The sequence below is a fragment of the Zeugodacus cucurbitae genome, chromosome 4, assembly GCF_028554725.1.
Source record: "Zeugodacus cucurbitae isolate PBARC_wt_2022May chromosome 4, idZeuCucr1.2, whole genome shotgun sequence".
Taxonomy (NCBI): Eukaryota; Metazoa; Arthropoda; class Insecta; order Diptera; family Tephritidae; genus Zeugodacus; species Zeugodacus cucurbitae.
In genome coordinates, this window is record NC_071669.1 from 17,892,501 (window position 1) to 17,919,253 (window position 26,753).

Here is a 26,753-nt window from a genome sequence, read left to right on the forward strand (position 1 = left end):
TAAGAACTCAACCCCGGAGATTGAAGAAAAAATCGAATCCAATCACAGCAATGATTAACAAACTAATAGGTCCACTTAAAAATATATAACGTCAATTTCCTGTATTACCGCCGCTAAACTGACTTCACACTTTTCCACTCAAGGCAAATTGCGAAAAAATGGAAAAACACGAAGCAGCAATGAATGAAAAAATGCACTAGGTGCGATTTGGAATACCATTTTCCGCTTAACAACTGTAATTATATTACCCACTCACCTCTTTGATTTCGAGTTGACTAGCAACATTTTGTATGCGTTTTATAGTCTCGATATGCTCCTGCCACAGATTGGTGCTGCCTAACGGTTTCCCCCAACACTTCTGGCTCTCCTGAAACACGATCTCCTGCAGTTGTATGACCAAACCGCGCAGCACATTCAAATGCTGTTGGCTGTCATTGACTGATAAGTCGCGAGCGAGATAAAAGTAAAATCACATAAATGGTTCGCCGAACGGTTGAACGTTTGTAGGTGACGTGGTGTAATTACCAGTTTTTTATTACATTAGCAGGTAATTGATGTCCATTGCAATTTGTGAAAGAAAATGAAAAAATTAAAATGTGGGTTATTGCAATAAATGTCATTAAATTAACGGTACTAAAAGTCATATGAACTAGACTGTTGAAGTTGTAAGAATTAATTTCTCAAACGGAAATATTAAATTCAATTTCCACTGCATTTCTTTACTCCTTCAACTCACCATGTGTGGCCACATCTTCAACGATTTGCATGAGCACCCGTTGCGCACTGCCCGACAAGTTGACAATACCCTTGTGCGAGACCAACAATCGCAGCAGCGCACAAATATAGTGGAAGCGTTTGTGATTACGTAATGAGGTGCGAAAGTCCAGACGTCGCACAACTTCGCCGAGTCCATTGAAGCCGGCAATTTCGCGTGTACAACGTACAGTTATGTGGCAGTGTGGCGGCACGATCACCTCATCGGAATCATCGTCAAAGCTATCGTCCGAATTGGATGAGAGTCTGGAAAGGAATGAAGTGTAACAAGTGGTTAAAATTGTGTAGGTAATCGAGACAGATTTATTGAAAAAATTACGGAAGTTTTTGAGAACTTTTACAACAATAGTCTTGTGCTAAAAAATAACTGGGAGAAACCTTGATAAATATTACGTAGTAGTCTCATTGGTGCTTCATTGAAAGCTGATGGAACAAAGAAAGTCAAAATGTTAGGTCAAACAAGACAGATCATTTCACCAGAAAACACCATTGGAACACACAAAAAAAATTGCCGGCATTTCATAACCTAAATCGAAGCATACATCAAATAGTATTGATCAGAGATCTATTAACTCAGATATGGTTGTTGATTCCTCTTAAACAGGTTTGGTAAAAGTGATACTAGAATTTATTGAACTTAAATGAAGTGAATCTTCTATCTACTATCCAACAATAAATCTATTTTTTACCGGGTAATCTTCAACACCAAAGTTTTAAAAAACATGTGACCGAAAAATTTTATTTTTAAGACCTCTTTCCAGCCTAGTATTAATACTGACTCTAACAAGTAAGATAAGGCTAAGTTCGAGTGAAACCAAACATTTTATACTCTCACAATTTATTGAAGAAATTTTATTAAGATAACACGATTTGAAGCATTTATTCGGCACAAGTCCACTACAATTACCAAAAATATATATGAGGGCTGAGGTAATTCACTCATTTTCACCACTAAGTTACATTATATCCCAGACTATACGGAATAAATTCCCCGTATTTTTGAAAAACCTATAATTAGGTATATGAAAGCTAGGGGAAGTTATGACCCGATTTAAACAATTTTTGGTACAGAGACACATTATTAGAAGAAAACGATTACCGATTTTCTTAGTGAAAAATTGCTGATTTTTTCATGTTCGATATGAGGGAGCTAGAAAAGTTATAGTCAACAATTTTTCCACAAACGATGTCACAGCTCAAATACAGTATTTACTTTACAAGTTTTATTCCGCCATCTTCATTGGTCCCCAATGTATATATTATAAAGTGAACGAATCAGATGAAATTCAAAATTAAGTTATATGCGAAGTAGGCGTGGTTATGAACCCATTTTATATCCGTGTCATCAAGGTGTCAAGAAAATATTATATACCAAATTTCATTGAAATCGATCGAGAGTTCCTGAGATATGGTTTTTGACCCATAAGTGGGCGACGCCACGCCCATTTTTAATAAAAAAAACCCTAGTGCAGTTTTCTTCTGCCATTTCTTCTGTAAAATTTAGTGTTTCTTGTTAGTGAGGTAACTCACTTTTAGTAATTTTCAACATAATCTTTTTATGGGAGGTGGGCGTGGTTATTATACGATTTCAACTATTTTCATGTTGTGTAATGGGGTACATCTGCGATATACAAGAACTTGGATGGTGAAATTGAATAAGTAACTCTGGACGAGCGAGCACAGTTCAATGGTATAGCAACTTATTGTGGGAGTTTAAAGATTAAAAAAACTATGATAGACTAAATTCTTCATAATCTCTGAGTAAGTCGTCATTACTAGTTTATTTTCTTCAAAAAAATACAAGATACCTCTCTGGTTTGTTTTCTAATTTCATATTTTACTTGGACGTGGTTTCGAAACTTCGACTCACCGACTAGTACTGCCTCACCTTAGCAATACTCCCATCGTGTTTGTTGTAAATATTTATATGACTAAGTTCCGCTGTTTTATATATCAATATATAATATATACAGATTTGCCCTTGTCTAGGTAGCTTCTATGATCATATGCTACATATTCCTTTGTAGGCCTGTTTATATCTACTTATTTATAGCTACACATAAGTATACAGTTAACATTGCAATGAGTTGCAACACACAACATCCTCATCCGATCGACTGAGTGAAGCTGCTGTGCATACATACAACTTCAAAATACCGATGCATTTTGAAAGCACATCGTACACATTGAACTAAAAATAAAATGAAATAATTATAAAATAAACGGAGACACAAGGGAAATGAGAAGGTAAATGAACGCTTGTTGCCACTTCGATTCGAATGATTTATGTGCAACATTTGTTGCATTGCAATGTGTTGCTACTCGCTTGTCGCTTACCGGCGGTGACAGATACTCGCACTCGTAGTGTGGCAGTAATATGCCTTTTCATATGGCTGTCTGTGCATTTTTGTTTAGATTATGAGGAATTTATTGGTGTGAGTATGTATGGAATGTAGAGGCTTTCCATGAAGTTGCAAGCGATGCATTTAAGTTCGCATACCAAAAGCATGCACGTGTTTAAAAAAAGATATTGGAGTGTTTTTTTTTTGAAGAAAGTCTCTAGATGACCTTCTTTTAGCAGATGCTTGGGATTTGTAGAATGCCATATATTACTATTCGTTGGACATTTTAATAGTCGAAGATGTGCTGACTGAAAATTGGTGACAACCAAACTAATCATCATAAATTTACACTATAAAACATAAAACAAGGAGGATACAAGCATTCAAAGATCTTATTTTCATTAGCAACAAAAGGCTAAACATCGACACATTTCTTTACAGTAAGTTTGGTAAGCATAGAATTAACAAGTAAGGAAAGGCTAAATTCGGATGCAACCGAACATTTTATACTCTCGCAATTTATTGAAGTAATTTTATTAGGATAACACACAATTTGACCCATATAATCGGCATAAAGTCCAATGGAATAACGAAAATATATATATATGGCTTATGAGGGCTGAGGAAATTCATAAACCGATTTTACTTCCGCCGCCCTCCGTATTTTTTGAAAAACCTATAATTAGGTATATGGGAGCTAGGGGAAGTTATGACCCGATTTTAAAAATTTTTGGAATAGAGACACAGTATTAGAAAAAAAATCCTCTAATTAAATTAAAATATCTGAAAGATTTACTGATATTTTCGGTGAAAAATTTCCCTTATGCACTCAGTTCGATATGCGGGGCCTTGAAAAGTTATAGTCCGATTTCGACAATTTTTTCATAAGTGAAGCCACAGATGATATAGAGCATTTGTTCGTTTTCTTATGTATACATTATAAAGTGAAGGAGTCAGATGGAATATAAAATTGAGTTATATGGAAAGTAGTCGTGGTTGTGAACGGATTTCGCCCACTTTCCATCTGTGTTATCCAGGTGTCAAGAAAGTATTATGTACCGAGTTTTATTGAAATCGGTCGAGTAGTTCCTGCGATTTGGTTTTTGACCCATAAGTGAGTGATGCCATTTCGTCCATTTTGTAAAAAAAATCTTAGTGCAGTTCTTTCTATCATTTCTTCTGTAAAATTTAGTGTTTCTAACGTTTTACGTTAGTGAGTTAATTCACTTTTAGTAATTTTCAACATAACCTTTGTATGGGAGGTGGGCGTGGCTATTATCCGATTATATCAATTTTTATGATGTGTAATGGAGTACGTATAAAGCCCACCGATTGGACCTTATCAGTGTGGCTTTAGACCTGGAAAATCAACAACTGACCAGATATTCACCATGCGCCAAATCTTGGAGAAGACCCGTGAAAAAAGGATCGACACACACCATCTATTTGTCGACTTTAAAGCTGCTTTCGACAGCACGAAAAGGAGCTGCCTTTATGCCGCGATGTCTGAATTTGGTATCCCCGCAAAACTAATACGGCTGTGTAAGTTGACGTTGAGCAACACCAAAAGCTCCGTCAGGATCGGGAAGGACCTCTCCGAGCCGTTCGATACCAAACGAGGTTTCAGACAAGGTGACTCGCTATCGTGCGACTTCTTTAACTTGATGCTGGAGAAAATTATAAGAGCTGCAGAGCTAAATAGAGAAGGTACAATCTTCTACAAGAGTGTACAGCTCCTGGCGTACGCCGATGATATTGATATCATCGGAAACAACACCCGCGCCGTTAGTTCTGCTTTTTCCCGCCTGGATAAGGAAGCGAAGCGAATGGGTCTGGTGGTGAACGAGGACAAGACGAAATATCTCCTGTCATCAAACAAACAGTCAGCGCATTCGCGTCTTGGCTCCCACGTCACTGTTGACAGTCATAACTTTGAAGTTGTAGATAATTTCGTATACCTAGGAACCAACATTAACACCGATAATAATGTCAGCCTTGAAATCCAACGCAGAATCACTCTTGCCAACAGGTGCTACTATGGACTGAGTAGGCAATTGAAAAGTAAAGTCCTCTCTCGACGAACAAAAACTGAACTCTACAAGTCCCTCATCATTCCCGTCCTACTTTATGGTGCAGAAGCGTGGACGGTGTCAACATCCGATGAGACGGCACTAGGAGTTTTCGAGAGAAAGGTTTTGCGGAAGATTTACGGTCCCTTAAACATTGGCAACGGCGAATACCGCAGAAGATGGAATGATGAGCTGTATGTGTTGTTCGACGACATAGACATAGTCCAGCGAATAAAAAGACAGCGGCTACGCTGGCTGGGTCATGTTGTTCGAATGGATGAAAGTGCCCCAGCTCTGAAAGTTTTCGATGCAGTACCCGCTGGTGGAAGCCGAGGAAGAGGGAGACCTCCACTCCGGTGGAAGGACCAGGTGGAGAAGGACCTGTCTTCACTTGGTATTACCAATTGGCGCCAAACCGCCAAAAGGAGAGATGCGTGGCGCACTGTTGTGGACTCGGCTATAACCGCGTAAGCGGTTTCTACGCCAGTTAAGAAGAAGAAGAAGAATGGAGTACGTAAGGGAAACGACTGCAGAAAGTTTAGTTTATATAGCTTTACTGGTTTGCGAGATATATACAAATAACCTAATTGGAGGCGGTTTAAACTTTATAGGTTTTTGATTTAGGCCATTTTGTGGGCTTGACAATGGTCCCATTTCGACCATTTTCAACCAACCTCTACAGGGTGCCAAGGAATATATGTACGATGTATGTTATGTCAAAATATCTTAATTTTTACTCAAGTTATCCGTTGCACGGACAGACAGACATCCAGATTTCAATTCGGCTCTTTGATTGTATATAACCTTAGATATAGGGTTTATAGGTATAGCGATTAGCGATTTTATGACTTACAAAAAACAGTTATGTGAACAAAACTATAATATTTCTTAGCAACTTTTGTTGCGGGAGTATAAAAATAGAAGCAAACATCGCAACATAGAATTAATTATGAGAAAAGTACATTGACCCTCCATCGCTCTCACCTACTGGTGTTTTTGAGACGTTCTAAAAGATATGAAAAATTTCAGAATCATTTATTCAAACGTTATTCAGAAAAGCTACCTTGAGTTCTTCGTAAAAAAGTGTTCCACTAAACTAACCTTCAATAATATGTGAAAATTTAAAATGTTGAGAAGAGATGTCCTTTCGTTTTTAACAGCCGACATAGACTGATTAGTTCTCTTGTTCTATGTTGAATAGAATCCTATTTCAATTAATGGGGAAAAAGTATGGTGTTGAAACCCTTGCTTGGGTTGGTTTGCTTAGGTAGTTCTTGAAATACTTGGAGCACCTTATTAAGTGTAAAATTTTGTTAATATGGCACAAGAAAAAGTTTTCCTCTATTTGGTAAATTTTATACGAAAAGTAGGGAAAGTAAATCTTAAAAGTAAAAAACTTAAATTTACCCATATTCATAAAGCCATGTGTTCAAAGATTCAAAGTACACCTGCAAACGCTTTGATTTTCGCCGAGCATGTGCTTTAACTGCTAATGCGCCTATTGCCCTTGATGCCTATGATGAGCACATGCCTATATTCACATATCCACAGTTAATGAGCACAGAGTGTCTGCTCTTCATTTACGCCATTTGCATTCCACTTATGCAAGCACTAGAATTCACCTCAAGCAGCTGATTTACTCAAACGCCCTTTAAAAGCGTCAATTAATTGGCTTTTAATGGCACTTTAATAATCTTTTTAATTGCAATTGCGCTGCGGACATAATTATGGGCATATATGTATGTACATAGATATAGATACATATACAAGCAGAAAGGACAAATTAGCCCCACAACTATGCGCCGAAGCAGTTGAATTTATATATATATGAACCTAGTTATAAAACAGCAAATACCAACAACAACCGAAATGGCAATGTTTAAAGGACATTAGCCAATAATAAAATGAAAACGAGCATGAACAGCAGCAATATAGCAGTTTATACACATATCTGGTTATATACCTATATTATATATAAGTATGTGTGCCAAGCAATTTATTGTAATAGAAAAACCTGTATATCACTACACCGAACTAGTTATGCGCATGTAGTAAAACGGAATTGTGATGGAAAGTTCAATAGGTAGTAAAACGCAGAAAAGTAGGTCAAATGATAAGATAAAACGGATGGAGAGCTTGGCGGGTCGTATGAGTAACCTACAAAATTCACTACGAGTACATACGTACATACTCGTACATACATAAGGGTATATTATATTCTACTTAGAGACGTGTCATGGCTGAAGGGCAAAGGAATATATTTTGGTTGAGCAATAAATACACCGATTTTTTGTACATAAAAGCAAGTGCATCTATGTATATACTATATATAAACAAAATATGAATTTTCTTATAAGCACAATGGTGAATGCATTATATTTATTTTGTAACCCCGATTTTAAATTGGAATGCAAATTATTGCACCTTGTTATGCTTGGATTAGTAATAAAATATTTTCTGAAATATTAAAATTTTATATAAACTCAAATGTTAGACTTCTTATAAGCATATATTCCATACAGTACAATTTTGTTGTTGTTATAGCGATTATACATATAAAACACAGTTTGAATGCGAGGTAGGCTAATTGTCAAAAAGTCATCTAACGTAAGTCAAGTAAAGCTTTACTTCAAATATGCATACTTTACTCAGCATAGCTTAGAAAAACTTGACTTGGAAAACTTAGTCGCAGTTAACTTCACACAATGCATAAAGAGCTTCAACTTCAGCTGTTTATTATTATGATTTGTGGATAGAGTTGCCAGAAGTGCAGATTTAAGTTTTTTCAGCACTGGAACAGTGTCATATTTGCAGAATTGAGAATAGAAAGAGAAACAATGAGAGAGAGACAGTGCAGTTCAAATGTCAACGTATATTAGAATTCTAAATTCAACTTCCAAGTCAAGTCATGCGTACAGTAATCAATTACACGCAAAGCCTATTAAGCGGACTATTTATGTGACAGTTCTCACGTGTGGCTATGCAAAGTCAGGTATGCATAATTGGGCTTTAAGCTAGCTGTTTCGACATTATCCGACCATCGGGAACGGAATTTTAGATGAGTTGTCCTTAGTGATCATGAAAAATGGTAGTTAGTATTATACGGGAACTATCTACGTACAGACAGTTGTTCGACGACATAGACATAGTCCAGCGAATAAAAAAACAGCGGCTACGCTGGCTGGGTCGTGTTGTTCGAATGGATGAAAGTGCTCGAGCTCTGAAAGTTTTCGATGCAGTACCCGCTGGTGGAAGCCGAGGAAGAGGGAGACCTCCACTCCGATGGAAGGACCAGGTGGAGAAGGACCTGTCTTCACTTGGTATTACCAATTGGCGTCAAACTGCCAAAAGGAGAGATGCGTGGGGCGGTGTTGTGGACTCGGCTATAAACGCGTAAGCGGTTTCTACGTCAGTCAAGAGGAAGAAGATCTACATACAGAGCCTGGTGGAGATGCTAGGAGTCCAGTTTTGCTAAGAGTGCAGTCCACTGCAACATAATTGAACAAGGGTTGCTGTTTCTAGAAATAATTCTCAAGACAGCCGGTTCTTTGCTTCCGTAACTGATCCGGATTTTAGTCAGCCAATGATATAATTTCGACGACTTAATCCTATGTGAATCAGTTCAAGTTCAAACCTTACAATTCTGTATATGTAGACAGTTAGCCGATTTTGTGTTGTTGTTTTATATATATTCCGAGTATTCCTGCTTAAAAGCAAATAGAGTTGTAATGTTTTCGCAAGTGATTAAATTAAAAAAAAAAATTATCTAACAAGCTCTTTCCAGTTTTCAAAGGCCTTTTAACGGTGCAAGTAGCTTTTTCGGCCCAATAATTTTCTTGAAATTTTGAACTTGGAAAGGGTTACATAAATTAAAGAAATTATCTGAAAATCTGATAGAAAAAAATGTGAATTGATAGTGCTTAACTTTTATTACTAATCATTATAGGCGACCGTACGCTTATATAGTAAGGTATAATACCTAGATATTTATTCAACGAACACTATTTCCAAGATATCCATTAAACATTTTACAGATAAAGGTGTCACAAAGTATAGTCCTTTCTTTCTAAGCTTCTCTGTAGATGCGGAGATCTACTCTTCGATCTAACCTAACTTAATATCTTCTTCTTCTTAACTGGCGAAGACACCGCTTACGCGGTTATAGCCGAGTCCAAAACAGCGCGCCACGTATCTCTCCTTCTGGCAGTTTGGCGCCAATTGGTTATTCCAAGCGAAGCCAGGTCCCTCTCCACCTGGTCCTTCCATCGGAGTGGAGGTCTCCCTCTTCCTCTGCTTCCACCAGCGGGTACTGCATCGAATACTTTCAAAGCTGGAGCACCTTCATCCATTCGAACAACATATCCTAGCCAGCGTAGCCGCTGTTTTTTTATTCGCTGGACTATGTCTATGTCGTCGAATAACACATACAGCTCATCGTTCCATCGTCTGCGGTATTCGCCGTTGCCAATTCTTAAGGGACCATAAATCTTCCGCAAAACTCCTAGTGCCGTCTCATCGGATGTTGACATCGTCCACGCTTCTGCACCGTAAAGTAGGACGTGAAAGATGAGAGACTTGTAGAGTTTGGTTTTTGTTCGTCGAGAGAGGACTTTACTTTTCAATTGCCTACTTAGTCCATAGTAGCACCTGTTGGCAAGAGTGATTCTGCGTTGGATTTCCAGGCTGACATTGTTATTACTGTTAATGCTGGTTCCCAGGTAGACGAAATTATCTACGACTTCAAAGTTATGACTGTCAACAGTGACGTGGGAGCCAAGACGCGAATGCGCTGACTGTTTGTTTGACGACAGGAGATATTTCGTCTTGTCCTCGTTCACCACCAGACCCATACGCTTCGCTTCCTTATCCAGTCTGGAGAAAGCAGAACTAACGGCGCGGGTGTTGTTTCCAATGATATCGATATCATCGGCGTACGCCAGTAGCTGTACACTCTTGTAGAAGATTGTACCTTCTCTGTTTAGCTCTGCAGCTCGTATTATTTTCTCCAGCATCAGGTTAAAGAAATCACACGAGAGTGAGTCACCTTGTCTAAAACCTCGTCTGGTATCGAACGGCTCGGAGAGGTCCTTCCCGATCCTGACGGAGCTTTTGGTGTTGCTCAACGTCAGCTTACACAGCCGTATTAGTTTTGCGGGGATACCAAATTCAGACATCGCGGCATAAAGGCAGCTCCTTTTCGTGCTGTCGAAAGCAGCTTTAAAGTCGACAAAGAGATGGTGTGTGTCGATCCTATTTTCACGGGTCTTCTCCAAAATTTGGCGCATGGTGAATATCTGGTCTGTTGTTGATTTTCCAGGTCTAAAGCCACACTGATAAGGTCCAATCAGTTTGTTGACGGTGGGCTTTAGTCTTTCACACAATACGCTCGACAGAACCTTATACGCGATGTTGAGGAGGCTTATCCCACGATAATTGGCGCAAATTGTGGGGTCTCCCTTTTTGTGTATTGGGCAGAGCACACTGAGATTCCAATCGTCAGGCATGCTTTCTTCCGACCATATTCTGCAAAGAAACTGATGCATGCACCTTATCAGTTCTTCGCCGCCGTATTTGAATAGCTCGGCCGGTAATCCATCGGCACCCGCCGCCTTATTGTTCTTCAAGCGGGTAATTGCTATTCGAATTTCTTCACGGTCGGGCAATGGAACATCTGCTCCATCGTCGTCGATTGGGGAATTGGGTTCGCCATCTCCTGGTGTTGTACTTTCACTGCCATTCAGCAGGCTGGAGAAGTGTTACCTCCACAAACTCAGTATACTCTGGTCATCAATAACTAGATCGCCTCTGGGGGTCCTACAGGAGTGTGCTCCGGTCTTGAAACCTTCAGTTAGTCGCCGGATCTTTTCGTAAAATTTTCGAGCATTACCCCTGTCGGCCAGCTTGTCAAGCTCTTCATACTCACGCATTTCGGCCTCTTTCTTTTTTTGTCTGCAAATGCGTCTCGCTTCCCTCTTCAGCTCTCGGTATCTTTCCCATCCCGCTCGTGTTGCGGTCGATCGCAACATTGCGAGGTAGGCAGTCTGTTTTCTCTCCACTGCGAGACGACAATCCTCATCATACCAGCTTAATATACTTCGAAAAAATTAAATAAACTCTTATTACTACTTATTGCTTCTCTTATAATAAGCATTTACAAAAAAACTATTCTCTCTGATTCTGAAATTATAATATCTTGAACGCGTATATAAAAACCTCCTATAAAAAAACTATGGAAATTTGATGAGCAATTTTCAAACATACTGTGCGTTTTAATTCCACTCAGATGAAAATGTATATATGGATATATGGATTTTTCTTCGATGTTGCTTCATGGTTTTATTCTCAAGCTATGACTTTTTCTTTATTTACGAGTTGTATTCAAAAAAAAAAGGGAATTTTCTTTAAAAAATTGTTTTTTTATTCATTCGTCTATATTGACGTTGTCGCCTTTAAAATAGTCCCCATTCGATATTAAGCACTTATACCAGCGATTCTTCCAATCATCGAAGCACTTCTCAAACTCAATTTGTGGGATAGCCTTCAGCAATTTCATCTATGCTTGTAAAATGACGGTCATTTTAGTTTCTGTTTATTTTTGGATTTTCGGAAATAGGAAGGACTCAAACGAAGCAATGTCTGTTGAGAATTCATTTTCGTTATTCTTAGTACTTGAATTTATACAAAAATTTTGCATCAATTTCACGCTCAATTACTCAAGTCTGCAGCAGCTTAGGCAGCCTGAGGAAAATTGTGTGCTGTCGTGTTTGATTTATTTAGTATGTAAATATATTCTGCATGTGAAGCTTGCGTTATTTTTCTCATATGTACTGCTACCACCCCTTCTAAACTGGTTCAAGTACATTTAAAAATGTGTCAGTCATTTTGATATTTGGAAGTGACCTACATTACGCATATACTATGTATAAGTACCATATGCCATATATTTACATACATATAAATAAATATATATGTACATAAGTACTCACATTATAAGACTCCATATTTTAATGTTTTCAAATCTCACAATTTTCGAAAGGCACTCATTAAGATTTGGTAATAAATTACAATTGATTTTGTTCCTAATTTCAAAATTAAGCAAACGCATCTTCTGTCATTCGATTTCTATTTTTGGCTGCATATTCACAACATTTCTGTGGTGATGGACGCAATCATACAAAATTACATAGCAATAGCTGCAATAAGTGCGATTGGCAGTGTGCTTTTGTGCATATATAGGCATGTAATGTATGTATGTACATATGTGCAGTGTGTGTCTTGCAAGAAGCAACGGAAGTTTTGTCTCGCCTTAATGCTACTTACAATGTGTCAAACAAATTTATGTGGCAGCTTGACATTTCGGTTCAACTCGCTAAGTTAAATAAATACAGAATTTCGAAGTAAAATATTTTCTAAAATTAGGTGAACAATTTAAGCGGATTTACTAACTCATAAGGAAGTAAATGTAAAAAAAAATGTATTGGAAAGCTGAAAGAAAAATCTTTATTGGGATCAGCAGCTAATAGTGTGTTTTTTGAGTAATAAAAAAAAATATAAAACAAACCCATTAAAATATAAAAGTATTAAATGATTTTTAGTATTTATGCTTTTAATACGATTTTCATTAATGCATTTCTTTTTCCCTTTTGGGACTCAATAGAGCAAATCTTCTTTTATCGTATAAAACTTAGACGCCTCACAGTTGCCACTTAATTTGTTATATTTTATATAATTTTGGTTAATTTCAAAAGTTGACAACCCTCTTTTGCAATACGAAGACATGCTGAATAATTTGGGGAAGGTTTTCTAAAACGTCTAAAACATTTGAAAAATTCTTTTTTTTCCAAGTTTTCTAGAAAGATATCGATTTTTTCTACAAATATTTTTAAATATATGAAATAGTTTCCAACGGGTTTAGTTTTCGATAGGAGACACCAATGTATATTCGAAAAGATGTCTAACTGAAAACTAAGGCTAGTGATCCAAGTGTTGAAAGCACTTTCAAGAAAGTCGACCAAGGAGTAAAGGAGGTCCTCGCTCACGTGAAATACTTTAGGTTGGTATTTATTTAGTATTGTCCTAAATTTTCAAGTCGATCCGAAAAATAGTTTCGGAGATACAGCCTTTGGAAGGTATGCGCTCCAAGTCAGGCATTATTGTTACTCAAAACTTTAAACGAGTTTTTCCGTGTTTTCAAAGTCGGTTGTCAAATTTTCTCGAAAACTACTCAACCGATCTTGATGAAATTTTGCACAGGTGTTTGAGATACAATTTACTCGTGCTTGAACGAAGGGTTTTATTTTTTTTTTAATTACAACTATTTAATAAAAACAAAATTTATTTTTTTGGAAAAATGCTAAAATTCCAAATTTTATTTTTTGTCTTTCCTTCGTTCAAGCACGAGTTTATGGTCTTACCTAAAACACTTATTTTTGTTTTTTCATTTTGGATGATTCTGTCAGGAGTTATGCTAACAACGCGGAAGCACCTTTTTTCCGAGGGGTCACCGGAAATGACGTCACAATGGAGGAGTTTTAATTTTTGTTTTTTGAAAATTTCAGAAATTATTCTTTAAATATCTATCTATAAAACAGAAAAAAGTTTGAATCGAATAAATAATTTTTTACATAGAAAAGAAAATATTGAAAATAGGCAATTTTTTACGCGACAAAACCCATGTAACCCCTTATGAAAGAGAAGGAGACTATTTAGGATCAGCATGCTCATAGTTCTGAATTTCGTTCTAAAGAACCGCCATAATTGTAATTGATTGACGTCAGTAATGATTTCGATTTGCTCAAATCGACGAATTAGTGTCATACACTGCGTGTCATCAGCATAGCGCGCACCCAAGCATGTTTGTTTGATACCACATATTTTCCATAGTATTTAGGTTCTAACATACTTGAAACAATTTGCCTCAAAATGAAGCTATAAAAGGACACAATACGATCCATATAAAATTTTAATGAATTAAAAACCAAAATAGTACAAACATTTGCAAACGAAAAATGCGTTATCAGGATAGGGCCCCCAAATGCAATGTTAATTATCTCGCATAATTTGGAAAACACAAGCACCAATATTTTTGTGGTGCGTAATTGATTAGATTTTTTCAAATTGTTGTACAATTTTTTACAATTTAGAATTGTTTTATCCGTGGAGGAAAAATCCAAAATCGAAACGGTTCATGACTGTGGAGTGTTTTAGCATAAAATTCCAGAAAAAGTGGGAAGGCACCGAAAAATTATTTTAAATTTTCTTCGAAATAAAGAAACTTATGGAAAGAGTTTCAAATGTGGCAATAATCGTCAATTGACGGAAGCAGGCGGGCGTTGTATACTCGGTGAAGCTTCAAATTATCACGTCTCCTCCGTCAAAAAATATTAATATACCGTTAATATCAAATACTGTATTTGAGCTGTGACATCACTTGTGGAAAAATTGTCATAATCTGACCATGACTTTTCAAGGCTCTTGATATCGCACATGAAGAACTCCGTTCCTAAGGGTAATTTTTCACCGAAAATGTAGGTAAATCTCTCAGATATTTTAATGTAATTCATTCCCTCTGAATTTTTTCTTATAACAGTTTGTCTCTGTTCCAAAAATTGTTAAACTCGGGTCGTAAATTCGCCCAGATCACATATTCCTAATTATAGGTAATATAAAATTAAGTGAGCGTATAGTCTTCGATGTATTGTATCTTGGTGGTGAAAACGAGTGAAATTGGTTTAGGAATTACCTCAGTGCCCATATACTATTTAGGATGATTCTCGTTATTCTATTGGACTTTATGTCGAATATGTGGGTCAAATTGTGTTATCTTTATAAAATTACGTCAATAAATTGCGAGAGTATAAAATTTTCGGTAGCACCCGAACTTAGGCTTTCCTTACATGTTTTTAAATAAAAATTAAAGGTCTCTTAATGTTTTGAGCACACTTTATATAGAAAACATTGCCTACATTTAGGCTTATAGACAAGCAATTATTTTAAAAAGTTTTGTGAGAAATTGGTGAAACATTAACCTAATTTTGAGCTGTTTTTGATGAATTACTTTCGTTGTTATATACAAATAAAAGTTCTTAGTTAAAATAGAAGAGATTTTAAGTTATGAGAGTACTTTGGACAGAAAACATTGCCTACATTTAGGGTTATGCCGTTTAAAAGTGATAGACTGGAGCAAAATAATTTATATAATATGGATTAGAAGAACCGATATACAAAGTTGTGATATAAAATCTACTTTATAAATGAGTTTCGAAAAAATATTAACAATCAATTTTTTTTGTGAACTCGATTTTTATATTAAAGACATGACTACAAATAGTTCAATTTAAGAATATACAAAATTAAACAATTTTTTTTAGTTTTGTCCAAATTATAATTTCCTTTGTTTTTTTCTATATATATTTTTACTTGAAAAAATCATTTTTTCCTCAAGTACATATATCAGTCCAACAATTTAAAATTTTCATAAAGTTATGCAAACCAAAGTGAACTTGAAACTTTATAACTACAACAACAACAACAAAAAGTGAAAAACGAAAGTTACAGTTGCAATCACACTAGCATTTAAAGGTCATGCGACGCTATGGAGGCTCGATTTTACACAACACACACATATCAACAAACACATACATATGTATTCAGTGCGTATATACACTCATCCAGATGTATATACAAACCGAGCGAGTACAAGCGCATACGAATGACTCTACTCGTTTCTTTCTTCTGTTTGTTGTTGCTCAATGTCCTTTACGAGCCAGCAGCCACTGCACTGCCACTGCAATGATGCACCCACCCACCCAATTGTTGCCACCCATTAAATTGTTGCATTGCCGCTCTAGTAAATCTGCCCAACTGTGCGTGCGTGTGCCAGCATATTACGAGTAGCAGTCTGCTGTAGCGGATGCTGTGGCCGTGCTACTGCTTACATTACTTTTGTTGTTGTTGTTGTTGTTGTATGGTTTGCCTCAGTTGGCAATGGTTATGTTTGCACTGTTGCACGAAGGACAAAATTGCGAATGGCGAATAGCGAAATGAGCAGCAACTAACGATTGCCTTAAACCAACAACAAATATACTATAGAGTAAATATTATATATATGTATATAAGTATGTGTCTCTAAATAACCATTTTGTGGTTATTCGTTCGCATTTCGATTTTATTTCGGCGTTGTTGTTGTTGTTGCTGACTCCCAGGACGATCACGCAAGAATTCGGTCAAGTTTATCCAACAGTGTCACCCAAGCGCTGTCGCTATGTAATCACACACCAACACTCGCAGGCATATATCCATACAGCCCTCATTTCTCAATGTCACTGCTTAAGCCAGAGCGCATTCTTCTCTTTTCTGCTTGATTAAGTAACTAAGCTCTATTGTAAAGTGTGTGTATTCGGTACCTACTTATATATGCGATTACATATTTTTTTAATTCATTGCTAAGCTTAGTTCTTAATTCTTACGATATTAAACTTCGGGATTTAGTGCACTGGGTAACTACTACGTGAATTTAATTGAGTTCAAGTTTGAAATGACCTTATACTAAAAGCTTATACATATTAATAATCAGAAAAAATATGAAAGAAGATCTAGTATTTTGAATAAAAATGTCTTACATTTTGTCACGATCTTAGTGATTTTGTGTTATTTTTTCCAATTTCTTGGCCTCTATATATCTTAGTTTTCAATAATTTCTTTATGAATGACCTTTTGTCAAAAAAATAATTGAATTCAGTTGGTTCTTATCTAAAACTAGTTAAAGTAGACTTAAAACTACACAGTTTAGTTTCGAAAACTACTCAAGTTACATCCAGATGTAATATTTGGATGTAATTTTTTTGGGGAGGTGGGCGTGGCCCACATACATATTGTACATATCTCGGAAATCAAAAAAGCTATATAAACCAAACTTTCTGCAGTCGTTTTTTAGCCACTTCTTAACGCAGTCCACAAATGAAAGATAGGATAATAACCACGCCCACCTTCCATGCAAAGGTTAGGTTGAAAATTACTAAAAGTGGGTTAACTCACTAACAAAAACCTCAGAAACACTAAATTTCTTATAAGAAATGGCAGATGGAAGCTACACTCAGATTTTTTTACAAAATGGAAAATGGGCGTGTCGTCGCCCACTTATGAGTCAAAAACCATATCTCAGAAACTGCTCGACCGATTTCAATGAAACTTGGTTTGTAATAGTTTCCTTACATCCCAATGATATGTTGTGAAAATAGGCCAAATCGCTTCACAACCACGCCTACTTCCTATATACCAGAACTTTGAAGACGATCTGAATCGTTTACTTTACAATATACATATAAAGTAAGTACTAGTGAAGATATCGATGCAGAACTTTCCACAAATACTATGTTAATAGTATGGCAGCCCCATTCTAAAAATCGCCGAAATCGGACCATAGGTTTTTAAGGCCCCATATATCGAACATGAGGACCTCGGTGCTTCTAACCTAATATTATGGTTTCTAACTTTCAATGGACTTTATACAATATATATGACGAACAAGTGGGTCAAATTGTGTATTATAAAATATAAATAAAGTTAAATTAATAAACTGCGAGAGTATAAAATGTTCGGTTACACCCGAACTTAGCCCTTCCTTACTTGTTATTCTTATTACCGGTTTCGAAAAAGTATCAGAATTTGGAAATCGAACCCTCGCATATGAAAATTTTACATACAAACCATACTTCACGATAATCTATGGTTTTTTTAGCATAAAATCTAATACCATAGATCAGAGGTACAAAAAGACTTAATGAATCTCTCATAGAGTTCAAATACGGTTCAAACCAATGAGTTAAATGAACATTTTTGAAGACATACAAACAGAATTGGAGTAATATTACAGTAGAATAAATATAGCAAGAGCACTAGTAGTAATCAAATAATGACAGTTGTCTGCAAAATCGAAAAATTACCCCTAAAGGTCTACATATAGATAATCCGACCTATATATGCATATATATTCTGATTCAAGAATATTGTTAGAAGCAAAGTAGCGTAAAAGTACTTATAACCTCATCCTAAAGGAAAGATCTTCGTACTTATGACCTCTTCGGAATGGAATGATTATTAATCAAATCATGACAGTTGTCGGCAGAAAAGAAAAATTACCTCTAAAAAAGAAGTCGGAGTCGATTATCCGCCTAAGCAAAACGTTCAAGCTATGTTGAGGATGAAGAGGATCACTTAGTTGTATAGGTTCATATTTCGATATATAGCCTTCATAAAAGATGTAGCCTGATTTTATAAAGAAAATTATCATAGAAAAAATGTAAATACATAAATTTCGTCGGATTTTGAAGTCAACGAGAAACAAACTTTAAAGCCGGGGTGAAGAGAGTTTAATACCACCTGAACAGCTAAAGGGGGGTCTAATGGCGTTGGTGATGCGAACACACAGTCTATCCCACTTCCCTCGAGCTTCTGACGACCGTGTAAAGTAGGCGTATAACCTTAGCACCAGCGAGGTGGAAATTCCTACGAGGCAGATCGGATCGGCAGCCTTGGTTCCAGGCTCGGATGCAGAAGGCTAATCACCTACTCATATTAAATAAAACAGATTAATGAAACCAAGAGGCCCTGTGTTCCACCTATGAACTTTGGAAAAATATTTATATGAATAGAAGAAGAAGCCGAATGTTGCCGAAGTTAAAATTAATTGTGAGATAAACGGTTTTGATTCGTTTTTTATACCCTGAACAGGGTATATTAAGTTTGTCACGAAGTTTGTAACACCCAGAAGGAAGCGTCGGAGGCCCTATAAAGTATATATATGTATAAATGATCAGTATGTTGAACTGAGTCGATTTAGCCATGTCCGTCTGTCTGTATATATACGAACTAGTCCTTCAGTTTTTACGATATCGTTTTGAAATTTTGCAGATGTTATTTTCTCTTCAAGAAGCTGCTCATTTGTCGGAACTGCCGATATCGGTTCACTATATCATATAGCTGTCATACAAACTGAACGATCGGAATCAAGGGCTTGTATGGAAAACTTCCGCATTTTACTACATATCTTCACAAAATTTGGTGTGGGTTATTGTTCATAGAAATAATCGAAAAAATTGTTCAAATCGGTTCACTATAGCATATAGCTGCCATACAAACCGAACGATCGAAATCAATGGCTTGTATGGAAAATTTTCGCATTTGACGTGGTATCTTCACGAAATTTGACATGGATTACTGCTTAAGGTAATAATATAATCTCCGAAGAAATTGTTCAGATCGGTTAACTATATAAACTTAATGTTTCTAGCAAATAAGCCGGCTAAAAAGAATTAGTAAAATGTTTTCTTTTTTTACTTACTTTTTCTTACGTCTTTAGATTTGCTTAAACACATAGTTACTAAAAGAAATGCACCTGTAGTGGGTATATTACCTTCGGTACAGCCGAAGTTAACGTTTTTTCTTGTTTTTCTTAGCAACGTTGAAAGTGAATTAAAAATAGTGATTTAGTGTAAAGACTCAACTGCATCAATAAAAGAAACTACCCAATGCATGAAGCAAGTCATAATCCGTGGATAAAATTGAATTTATCGGTGTGAAACTGGCTTTACAGAGTAACCTATTCGTCGCGCAACTTGTATGCCACCTTCTACCAGCGCTCAACGAACACCAGCAACCATAAAAGAAGAGTTGAATCATTTGAGAAACGACAGTTTTATTGGCTTTATGGCAAATTTCATGAATATATACAAAAGAGAGTGTGTGTTTGCGCTTGTTTGGCGGCAACAAATTAAACCACTATCGCTTGGAGGCTTGGCGAACACACTTAATGGATTATTTCGCATGCCTCAATATCTGTCAGTCTGTCAGGGGGAGACTAGCGTGTGCACGAAAACGAAAACGAAAAATGTTGGCGGTGGGGTGCAAGACTCTAGCATTTATTTCTAGCAATAACGCCATTGCCATCGCATGTGCATAATACATTGTAACTGTCTTCCGGGCTACACACAGCTGACGGCGCTACAATCAGCTGGAACCAGCTGGTGCAGCTTGTGGCAGTGGTTTTTCAGCTCAGCTGGCAGGTAGTGATTTGTGTTTTACTGGCTTATTTTTTTGTACTTTTTTGTTGTTTTTGCAACACAATCTCTTTGTTGCACAATGCCTGAACGCTGTCATTGCTGCAATGCCAATTTATTTGACGGGGGAGATTTGCACTTAAAATGCTTTATGCAATCGAGGCGCTTGCTTTTGCATCGTATTGTCATAGCTTTGTGTGATTTTCTCTTCCGCAATGTGCTTTTTAGGGGGAATCGTAGTGCTATTTTTCTATGTGTATTGCGAATGAAGCTCAATCTAGGGCTTGTGTGTCAAGTCAAAACTGTTCTATACTTTTTGGAGGATATGGAATTATTATCGTATTAGGTCTACAACTTCTGTCAAGCACTGATTAACTAAATCGATTTAATCGTTTTATATCGATCTTGGACATTTGTGTCAACATTAACGCAACAAAATATTTGTAGAGTTCTGTTTGCATCCCAAACTTATTCTCAAATGAAAATGTCACTTTTTGAGCCGAATTCTCGACATTTGCGGGAAATTTTGCTTTTCTTTTTTAATTCCCAGAAAAGTGCGGCTGAGGCTCATCGAATGCTTTCGGCTACGTACGGTGAGGCTGTCCTAAGTGAAAGAACATGTCGCGAATGGTTTCAATGTTTTAGGAATGGTGATTATGAAGTCGAAGACCGGCATGGTGGTGGAAGGGAGAACATTTTCGAAGATGCTGAATTGGTTGCTAAGGCCAAGTGAAACCATCACAGGAGATCGATACCGAACGCAATTGATGCGTTTGAGCCGGGCGCTAAAAGAAAAAAACGGCCACAGTACGAGGAAAGACACGATAAAGTCATACCCCAGCATGACAATGCTCGGCCTCATGTCGCAAAGGTGGTCAAAAAATATTTGGGGACGCTGAAATGGGAGATCTTACCACACCCGCCGTATTCTCCAGACGTTGCTCCAACTGACTACCACTTGTTCCGATCAATGGCACACACTTCAGTTCTTATGAAGAAGTCAAAAATTTGGATTGATACTTGGAGCGACTCGAAAGATGAGGAGTTCTTTCGTCACGGAATACGCATGCTGCCAGAAAGATGGTCAAAAGTAGTAGCTAGCTACGGCCAATATTTTGAATAACATTTTTGTAACCGTTTTTATAAAAAAAAGCCTTAAATTTACAAAAAAACCGGCGGAAGCAAAGTTGTAGACCTAATATTTCGTTGGGAGTACTATAAATCAATGATCTATGCTGATAAATCCCCTATGACTCAATTCCATGGAAAAACATCTCCTTAAAATCGACTCGCGAATATTCTAAATTCCACATTAAATTTTCCATTCATAAACTGATAAAGGAAAATAATTTTAAATATCACTGACAAGTGAACAAAAGCTGCTATTTATATATACAGAAATAATGCTGACGACAGGTGTTAACGGTAGTATAACGCCGACGTTGCGAAAACAAAGTGCAATAACACTCGTTGGCGCCGAAGCACGTGCTCATCGTGTAATTCAGCATATTCGAGTTTAAATAGTAAAATGTATATTATTATTATTATTGTTGTTGTTGTTGATTAAATTGTGCAACAGGCGTGACTGCAGTAATTTTTGAAAGTTGCGGAATGCTCACATAAAAGAAAATGCGAATTAGTTTTGTTTAAGCGCTGGCAATGTTTATCATCTACAAAGTATCCAATACAAATATGAAAATTTAATTCAAGCCAAATCATAAATATGTATGCGTATGTAATTTGTACTAATATACATTGAAATAGAGATGATAGTGAAAGCGTAAAATTTGCCAAGTAAATAATAATTGGCATATTCAGAAATAACCATGAATTGTAACAAATTACTTTTATAATTAAAATTGATATTTTTCTTTGTTTAAGTGAGGATGAGTCGAATTTCAAAGAAAAGTAGAAGTTTGAAGAGGTCGATATTTATTATATTGATTTATTAACAAGTAAGGAAGGGCTAAGTTCGGATGTCACCGAACATTTAATACTCTCGCAATTTATTTATTTAATTTTATTAATATTATATAAAAATATAACAAACAATTTGACTTGTATATTCGGCATATACGAAGTACACGTGGTTGTGATCCGATTTGGAAACATCATAGGGAGGCTAGGAATATATTATATACCGAATTTCATTGAAATTGGTCGAGCAGTTCCTGAGATATGGTTTTTGACCCATAAGTGGGCGGAAGAAGTGCAGCTCTTCTGTACCATTATTACAAAAAATTTAAGGTTTCTGGTGGTTTTCCTTACTGAATTAAAGCATTTTTAGTAGTTTTCAACATAATCATTGTATGGGAGGTGGGCGTGGTTATGATCCGATTTCCTTCATTTAGAAAGTTTTCTTGATATAGCTTTAGGAGTTTACGAGATATGTACAAAAAACTTAGTAGGGGGCGGGGCAACGCCCAAGTTTCATCAAGTTATCTCAATTTTTACTGAAGTTACAGCTTGCACGGACGGACGGACGGACATACGGACAGTCAGACATTCGGATTTTAACTTTACTCGTTACCCCGATCATACCCCGATACAAAACCCTATATCTAACTCGTTTAGATTTAGAACTTACAACCAACCGTTATGTGGACCTCTCTTAAGCAACTTTTGTTGCGAGAGTATAAAAAGAGAAGTTTGAGATACATTGTACTCCAAACAAAAGTGTCTTAAATTTCGACTACAAAATTAATTTATCTGTATCTTATCTTACTCTATATTATTCAGAGTTGACTTAAATGGTGTTTTCAGGAGAATTTTTAAAGTAGAAATTTACCAATTATGCTTCACAACAGGTAACACTGTCTGAAAATGCAATGTGTACTCGACTGTTTGCTTTTTAACCATGAAAAATATCTCTTTCGTAAATAAAATTTTCGAGTAAAATCGTCTGAAAAATACATATGTTACTTTATACCACATCCGTTACGAGGCCTTCTTTAAAGTTGTTGATGTTTTTCGGCGGAGATGTCTTCTAGATTTTGGGTTAAGGTTTATGGCGATAAGATGATAACTAAGTTGGAACACCATTTATAACTGAATGTTCCACAAGTTCAGACAAATAATTTTACTCAAATGTGACGAATGGTGAACTCAACCAAAAGAAAAATTTTTAAATCATAAGCCACTTGATCCAAATTTATATATAGAGTGAACAAGAACTATTTGCTATTTTTCAAACGATGATTAAAATCACCTCTTTAAGTTCACAAATATGGGTATTCTTTCTCTAAGTAATGCATTCCTAAGATTCCGACACCTCTGCTATGTGGAGGGAACGTCATCTTGAGGAGCGACGATACAAAAATTAATTTGTACGGCAATGATAGCAGGCGGAATAATCCCGCTCACAAAGTCTTAGTAGGACTAATTCATGGTTTACAAAAATTACCGTTAAACATGGTAGTGACAAACATAATGAGATATCTTGGAAAACACGATACCTGCCGCATCCTGAGGAAATTATACAACTAATATGGAAATTTCAGTAGGATAACGACCTTAAGCATATGAAGTAAGAAGTATTGCTTCAAGGACAACTGTGTGAGTTCTTTAATTGGCATAGTCAGTCGCCCGACTCGAATCCAATTGAAAACCGTGGGTGGAATTCAAATTAAAAGATTGTAAAGCAATGATTTCGAAATAACGACCAGTTATGGACCCTGAATCCTGGTATGAGATTCCAAATGATATGATTTTTATCTCCAGAATGTCAAAACGAATTTCAAAATTTCTTGGTCAAAAACAATTTTTGACCATTTTAGAAGCATACGAAAAGTTGCTGAAAGATTCAAAGGAGTTTGAGAAGTGTTTCGACGCTGGCACTAGGGCATAATATAGAAAAATAATATATTCCTTATAAAAAATCAGAATCAATCAGGTGAGAAACGTCAGATATAGTGGTGGTGATTATATTTCCCACCCTAAAGTATTTTTTAATCATTAAACTACTTTATCGGTTTAATAATATAGCCTTCTTAGTGTGTTTTAGAACAGCCAAAATATAATGATAATCGTAGTAGTTCAAACTTTAGAGAATGCTGCATCGGACATGCAAGTTGTATAAATCAACTATCCAATCGAGTTAGTACAGCAAGCGGTTGTGCCACTTTAAAGAGGATACTCTCTGAAGAGAGTATAGCTTAAATTTAGTGATCTAAGTGATGTGGCGAATAGAAGACATTTATTAAATCACATTGTATGAGGAGTAGGAGTTATGTTATTGTACCCTTTTGCTAAAGAAACTTATATCAGCTCTTTAGTATAATTAGTATATGTATAATCTTTAAGGGACTGTAAATAATAAACTATTGCGTTATAGTATTAAAAGCATGACGTTAGTTAGTATTCGCTAAGTACAATTTCTCGAGTGTTTTCATAGAGGTCTCTGATATATATGTACATATGTAAATATATATAATTTCGGTAGACTCTTCTTCAAAAATACTTAATAATTTAATTATATGGTTTGATATGCTATTGTAACTAAGCAATTCTTAATGCATTTGAATCCAGTGCAACAAATTATTATTTCCAATTTTTTTTTCATAATTTCCACTATCTTCAATGCATAATGCATTAAGTACCGTTATTATGCACATTTCATCAACAACAACTTCAACAGACCCTATCAATATTCACTCGAGCGCGAAAAATGGTGCGCAATTCATTTGTTGTCACAAACTTTGATAAGTTTTGATTTTTAATTTGTTTACATTTCTACTGTTATCAATCAAGTTCAAATATAATAAAAAGCGGCATAAAAAACAGCTAACGGGAAATCTAACGCTAGTGTTAATGGCCGTCCGTTACTATCAAGGTGAAAGGTGTGTGTATATGAGTCATGCAAACAGAGTAATAAACCGTTATCATTATTACAAACTCAAATTTGAAGTGGTGACAATCAACAAGTACTCGTACGAGTAATAACAATTGAAATAACCCTTTTCAGACAGCAGTCAGCTGATAAATCAATTGAAATTTCTATATTGGTGTTAAATGATTTTTGAAGAAAACAAAATAAAAAAAAAATACATTTTACCGTTAACTAAGCCACCAAACAGCTGTTTTAATTGGCACAAACAATCGTCCAGCAGAGTTTTTGAGAGTTGGACAATTAAGAGAGCACGTAAATTTTGTTGTTCTCTCTCCACTAAGTGCAGTGAAGCGTAGAGGCGACATTTGTCAACACTCACAGGTGGCACTTTGTCTGCCATTTGCAGCTAACTGTACGTGCTTTATCACAGTTGCCATTAAGCTTTTATTTGATTGCATTTGTGTTCGTTGTTGTTATTGTTGTATGTGTTACCATTTCCGTTACACGCAAAATTTCCACCTCACTAATTGCACTTCATGCGTTGAGTGGGGCAAAGTTTATAATTGTCTTCTGTACTCGTTGAAGTTTCTGTAGAGTGGTGAAAAGTCGATTAATCATTTTGATTACTTTACCGTTATTTTTTTTGAGACCAGAGACCAAGTGCAATGAAACGCGTCAGTGGAGATAAGATATATAAAACAATGAAAGTACAAATAAAAGACAATTTGTTCAGAGAGGTGCGGTAAATATTTGTTTTATACATATATGAAAGTACAGTGAGGAGCAAAACTTTAGCACATGGAGGATGCATCAATTTCAGTAAAACTTAATACTGTTATTTTGTATTTTATGTTACTAAAATCAATCGGAGATTACCTCAACAAGTTTCCTCAAAGCTGAACCCCGGATGATTTTAACTTCGAGTTCCGATAAATCAATTAAATCCTTGAAATCTATAAAAAATAATGTTGGATCTCTACTGTTAGTTCTGAGCTTAAAAATCGTCTACAGAGGGGTCCAAATAGCGGTATCTTTCTAAAATATGAAAAAATAGTAAAATTCGATAGGGGTTCATAGATAGATTATTCCCTTTGGAGTAGGATTTCAAGCATGTGAGTATCTTCCCGGTATTTGCAGACCTGTAACCTTTTAATGAAAGTCTTGGAGACAGTTTTTGGGTCTATCTCATAAATGGCATGATCTAAAGGGTTTTCCATTAGGTAGCTACACAAATAGTTTGCCATTTCATCATGGAAAGATATAAGATCAAACAACGAGTCGAAATTATTAAAATTTACTACCGAAAATCGGAGTCAGTGACCTCAACTTTTTGTCATTTTTGTCACAATCGATTTATTGAAAACCAAGTTTGCTGAATGTGTTATCTCACGAAATGGCCCAGTCAATTGGCCGCCTTGGTCGAGCGATTTGACGCCGTGAGTCTATTCCCTGTGGGGTTAAGTCAAGTCTATGGTCTATGCCAATAAACCAATGACGACTGATGAACTTCGTACGAATATCGAACGCGAAATTGAAGCTGTATCGGTCGAGTTATGCTTGATAACCGTCGAAAATAGGATTCAGCGTCTGAACTTCTACAAGAGTGCCCATGGTGACCATGCAAATGAAATCGAGGACTGCTAAATTTCCTATAAGTTCATCTAATTCTGTCCTTTGAATATTC

General features: G+C 36.2%; 1 protein-coding gene across 2 annotated transcripts in view; it reads right to left on the reverse strand.

Moving 5' to 3' along the window:
• LOC105216012 (F-box only protein 32) overlaps positions 1–26,753 on the reverse strand; it is a 36,724-nt gene that overhangs the window by 2,084 nt on the left and 7,887 nt on the right. For both annotated transcript variants that reach the window (XM_011190261.3, XM_011190269.3), the window contains exons 3-4: positions 737–1,020; positions 257–438 (exon numbers count right to left, since the gene is read on the reverse strand). In XM_011190261.3, coding sequence (XP_011188563.1) covers positions 257–438; positions 737–1,020 — 466 coding nt within the window. The remainder of the gene's footprint in view (positions 1–256; positions 439–736; positions 1,021–26,753) is intronic.